General features: G+C 35.4%; 1 protein-coding gene across 2 annotated transcripts in view; it reads left to right on the forward strand.

Annotated features, from left to right (window-relative positions):
- The window catches only part of neurl1b (neuralized E3 ubiquitin protein ligase 1B), a 69,746-nt gene extending 65,069 nt beyond the window's left edge, over positions 1-4,677 (forward strand). For both annotated transcript variants that reach the window (XM_055178139.2, XM_055178141.2), the window contains exon 5: positions 3,732-4,677. In XM_055178139.2, coding sequence (XP_055034114.2) covers positions 3,732-3,979 — 248 coding nt within the window. In that variant the 3' untranslated portion in view covers positions 3,980-4,677. The remainder of the gene's footprint in view (positions 1-3,731) is intronic.
- The last annotated feature ends 1,323 nt before the right edge of the window (positions 4,678-6,000 follow it).

The following is a 6,000-nucleotide window of genomic DNA, read 5'->3' on the forward strand; positions in this document are numbered from 1 at the left end:
GTGAGATCTAGATTGTGTCAGACTAGAGAACGCACGCGTCGAGCTGCCAACCGCCGCAGAATTCGGTCCCCTAGATATATCTGCGGTCAGAAGGTTTGGTTGTCCACCCGAAATCTCCCTATTCAGGAGACGTCTCGCAAACTATTGCCCCGTTTTGTTGGTCCATTCTCCATTGTCAAAGTCATTAGTCCTGTCGCTGTTAAACTTAAACTATTCGGTCGGTTACGCCGCGTTCATCCAGTCTTTCACGTTTCGTGTATTAAACCGGTCATTCATGTGCCCACTCGTCCCCCCCTTCCCCCTCCTCCCCTTGATGAGGGGGACTCTATTTACAGAGTTCGGAGACTTCTCGATGTTCGTCCTCGGGGCCGTGGCCACCAGTTTTTGGTTGACTGGGAGGGCTACGGTCCAGAGGAGAGGCGGTGGATTCCAGCCCGGGACGTCCTGGATCGATCGCTTATTGATGACTTCTATCGGTCCCGTCAGCCCCCTTCCGCGAGCGCCTAGAGGCGCTCGTTGGAGGTGGGGTACTGTCATGAATCTGGTTTTCTCTGTCTGCCTTTTTGTCACATACACACAAACTCATGCACATACACTCATTTATTCACATACACACGCTTTCTCTCACATACATCCCTTCATTTTTAGTAGCATTACAGACTCTCTCTCTCCCTCTCTCTCTCTCCCCTCTCACCTGTCTGTCATTACAATCTGCGCTCGCGCTGATTGCTGTGACACCTGTTCCCACTCTGCCCTTAGCATTTATCTAGTGGCTGTTTCGGCAGTATCTTTGTCGGATTATTGAATTACACATGTTCTCTGTATGCTCTACAGCTTTACTCTGTCGTGTCGTATCGTGTATTGGATTAAGCTCACCTTGTCTTGTCTGTCCTGTCCAGTACCTCCACAATCTCGTTTGATGTTCAGCTGTGTGTGAAGGCTGAGGAGTTTTTCTCCGTACCTGATTTGTCAACTGCTGCGCCCCGGGCCAGCTCCAGGGAATATCTCTTTCGTTTTCCCGGATTGGGAGTCAAGCATCTTTTTGTTACATTCCAGTGCTGTGTGATATCTACAGACTGCCTTTGTTACCTTTTTCATTAAAGACTCATTCCCTGTGATTCCTGCCTAGGATTTATCATTTCAATTGTAACAATAAAGGAAAAAGAACTGATATTGTGTCTGCTACAGCTTGAAAAATAAAAATGCAGACTGCGTTTAATCCCCCTTGTGTCGCTGTAAAATACAAAGAGACGATATGAAGAGTTTGGTTCCAAAACCGGATATCTCTTGTTTTTTTATCCAAAAATCTCTTTTTTTGATTGTGCATTCAAATTAATATGAATTAAACTGCAGTTCGTTTGTTTTGATTCAAGCCTTCATAACTAAAAAATAAAAACACAATATAAACATGATACCATAATAATGTTTTTTTTTAAACTGGAGTTATCTGGTTTTGGAACCAAACTCTTCATAGCTAGCAGAATGTACAAACTATTCTTTTCCATAAATGAACTGACTGTGCGTTCACACCAGATTTGCCAGAGGTGTAAAAAGTAGTCAAAAATGTTACTCAAGTGAAAGTACAAGTACTGAGTGTAAATTTTACTCAATTAAAAGTAAAAGTATCCGGGCATAATTATACTTGAGTAAAAGTAAAAAAGTACCACATTAAAATTGTACTTGAGTATTAAAAAAGTAAAAGTAACAGGAAGAATGAAAACGAGAGATTCATGTTTAAAGGGATACTTCACCGATTTAGCATTCAGCTTTGTATCTGTAGAAACCCGGCAGTATTACTGAATGACCATGTTTCCCTCCATCATTTCCCCCTGAGAGGAGAGATATCTGCATTTTGGTTCTGCAAAAAAGTCCTCCGATGATGCAAAAATCGTCATATTACATCATCGGAGGACTTTTTTGCAGAACCAAAATGCAGATATCTCTCCTCTAAGGGGGAAATGAGGGAGGGAAACATGGTCATTCAGTAATACTGCCGGGTTTCTACAGATACAAAGCTGAATGCTAAATCGGTGAAGTATCCCTTTAAGCTTTTAATCTCTAAAGACATGAAGTGAATGAACCACATACAAGGTTTTATCCTTTACAACTGTTTGTTTTTAATTGTATTTCATTATCAAACTATACGACTACTACCTAATTTTACAACATGATCTCACAAAGTTCAGTAGTCACAGAATATTTTGTTCATTTATCGGATTCATTGTCACGGATCTCCGCATTTTTCCGTGTCTGTACCACAGACTTTCTTTTTCGTGTCAGTTTCACGTATTGATTACGCAATTGTTTTTTCCTATTTTTAAACCTTTTTCAAACCCCCGCGAAAATGGTAAGAAAATAGGAAAAACAATTGAGTAACCAATATGTAAAACTGACACAGAAAAGAAAGTCCATGCAACATGCTACTCAAAATTGTAAAACCTCGATTTAACTTACATTTCAAGCTCTATCAAGCCTTTCACAGGCAGCCGATGCAGGAAGAGGTGTATTAGACCTTGTTCACACTGTCAGTCCAAACCTGATTTTGGTGCATATCCGATAGGAATTCAATCACATTTAGAACGTAGAACGGCTTCATACACATACTATGGAAAATATGAACTATAATACTAATTTTTTACAAACATAATCAAAATAAATCAGTTTTGTATATTACATCTTATTTATTTATTGAAGTATAAAATATTAAAATATTTTAGGTTTTCATTTTAACAGGAATCTTTTCTTGTTTTTAACAATAAAAAAACTAAAAGTAACAAAAATAAAGACATTAAATTTTTCTGCATTTAAAACCTAGAATAACAGAAGGCAAAATATAGTTTTAGACTTTTATAATTCCAGAAACTGTCAGGTGTGGTAGTGCAACAGGATTTTTTCTTTCTTTTTTAGATAAATGAAAAAAATTTTTGTAAACCAGCAATGCTGTGTAAAGTAAGCCAACATTAGAAACAATCCTTCAAACAATATAAAACATCATTTAAGAAGTGATTATTGAATAATTAATCAGTAATTATGATTTCCATACATTAATTATATGAATTTATTATTATATTTATTTTAAAAGAATATCCAGAAGTGGCAAAAATACATACATAAGAAATGTTCTCAATATATTCAATAAGAAATAACAATAGCTGTGTCATATTTATAGCTGTAAATGATCAGAAATGTTTATTTCTCAATAAAAGTACATTCTGACTGCAGACATGGATGATCTGAAAACATTAGCTTAGCTTTTCTACATTTACCATAAAGTGACAAATCAACTGTTTGGTTGAGCACGTTTTTGAAAATTATTAAAAACTCATGAAAGTTTTTTCATGGCACCATGTAACATAATTTTGTAAAGTTAGTGCTCTTACAGTGTAATATGTCAAAAAAAATATGGTTTCCTTCAAAACAAGAACATTTCACATGGCAGAAGTGATTTCTTTCTTTCTGACATCCATATAACAAGATGTGTTGTGACAAGTGCTGTTGATTGACACATTGATATCTAGTGGATATTTTTGGCATAACATAACTCAACCAAATAGTAGAGATGGCTCTATCAGTTTAAGTTAAGTTAGGTACTCTTCTCAATAAAATATAGGGACTCAAAATGTCTCAACCAAGGACATTTTTAAGTTGAAACAAGAATGTGTTTGGACTATGAATGAGACGTTTTTACACAGAAGCTGGTATGTGATGTTGTTCAATGTGTTTTTCTTTAGTGACGGCCCCCAGCTCTCCTCTCAGTCCACCGGTTTCACCAAGCCTCTCTTCATCAGACACGGCCCTGAGCAACAAAAACAATGAGTGTACAGTGTGCTTCGATCATGAGGTGGATACCGTCATCTATACATGCGGACACATGTGTCTATGTAATGACTGCGGACTGAGGCTCAAGAGACAGATTAATGCTTGTTGTCCCATCTGCCGGAGACCCATAAAGGACGTCATAAAAACATACAGGCCATGAAAAGACTATATTGTTTTCTAACACGCAATTCAGATTGCAACACGGTAGCTGGACTGAACTTGGATTGAAGAACTTATGTATGTAGCTTTGATTTGCGTAGCTCTTGTCCATATTTCTCTCACCTTATATTTAAACGGATAATCTAAAGCCAAATGTCAATGATTGATTAGGACCGATTCAATATTTTAGTGCCTTTGTCGTGTTCCTAAAGCAGCACTTAATGAATTAGACAATCATGTTGAAGATCTTTTGTGTGAATTAAGAAATGTGTTTGTAATGTGTAACAGTAATAAACAGGGCTACAATAGGATTTATATGTTATTTTAAAGAAAATTCTATGGTTTGACATTCTGATTGCTGTGTATATGTATTTTGACAGCTGGTTTTGAAGACACTCATTGGCTAAAGGTTTTTCAGACCTCTTTAAATGTGTATACGTGGATTTAAATTAATAAACAAAAAATAAATTTGTTTGTAATAGAGGTGTGGCGAGACACTTAATACACATGACCAGAAACAAGATGTGTGTTCATGAGACAAGGCGAGATTTCGACACTTTTTAAGAAATCCTTAATGATAAAATAAATGAATGGGAAACTTAAATCATATTATTTTGAAATGTTTAACTAATCTAGGACTGTCCCTAACAATACATTTTTTTGCAAAATGATAATGAAGTAATTTGATATTTTTCAGTAGAATAATAGAAGTGAGCAATAAACTTAAAAATTATAATGATGATGCAATATTAATTGGTTCAAATAAAGTAAACACATTACACTAATATGTAGTATTCAAAAACCAGCATTATTATAACAAATTTATTTTGCTCATTTGATCTTTACTGTCACTTTAGATTGAGAAAATGCTTACTTTTAGTCAAACAATGTTTCAATCCATTCAATTAAAATTAAATCTTTAGTATTTGTCTAATCTTTGCCTGGTTTATTTCAGTTAACTGAGCATTACATTTGCAAGTCTTTAGCATATTACAACAATTTATGATTAACTAAATATAATAGTAAACTTTATAATTGTAAATATTATGCAGTAAAACTGGCTTTATGATGTATGCAGCCTGCATATGCGACCTAGAGAAATGACCAGCATTTCACCTCCACGAGAAATCTTGTGACATAATTAATTTCGCAAGACATATTTAATCTCGTCCAAGAGATCTTGTCACACCCCTAGAGAGTAATGTGTTTAATGTCAGATTTTTCTTTCATTTCGCCTTTTAAACAATTATAAAAATAAAGGATATCCCACACACCATTAACTTGCAAAATATACAAAATATTTATTGCGACATTTCGATCACAAGATCTTCCTCAGGCATATAAACATGATTATAGTTTCACAAAGTTTAAAAAAAAATGCATAGACCAATCACATGAGACAATAGTCACCGACTAATCACAGTATCGGACCTAAAAAGAAGCAAAACCAACAGATGGAGAGCCTCTTCATATGGAGAATTTGATTGGACAAGTATTTAAATATTAACAGGCTCATGGACATTCAACAATACTTCTGACTACAGCATTTATTAACTTTAGTTCATGGCATTTACAAATACATTTTTTATCAAAGTTTTTACAAATCAAAAGTTGTAATTTTTTGTTTTGTTAAATGCTGAAAACAATACTGTTCATTGTTAGTTCATGTTAGCTACTGTAAGTAATCAATAAGGTACGAGAGGCTGTGCTGTATCGTGAATAAGTAACGGCTGAAGGGCGTTGTTAGGCACGACGCGAAGCGGAGTGCCTGCAACCCCTTCAGCCGTTACTTATTCACGATACAGCACACTGTAAAAAAATCCAACTTTAAAATGTTCATTCAACAAAGAACATTAAGTAACTTGAACAAAGATTTCTTTGTTGAAGGGCGTCAATTGATTATTTTGTGTTCACTGAATGAAAAGAGCATAATCATTCAGCTAACAAATATTATTTTGTTGACTGGACTTAGATGTATAAGTTTTTGTCCAATTCGTTCACCCAACTTGCCAAACTGAGTAA

This window comes from Misgurnus anguillicaudatus, chromosome 16, assembly GCF_027580225.2.
Source record: "Misgurnus anguillicaudatus chromosome 16, ASM2758022v2, whole genome shotgun sequence".
Taxonomy (NCBI): Eukaryota; Metazoa; Chordata; class Actinopteri; order Cypriniformes; family Cobitidae; genus Misgurnus; species Misgurnus anguillicaudatus.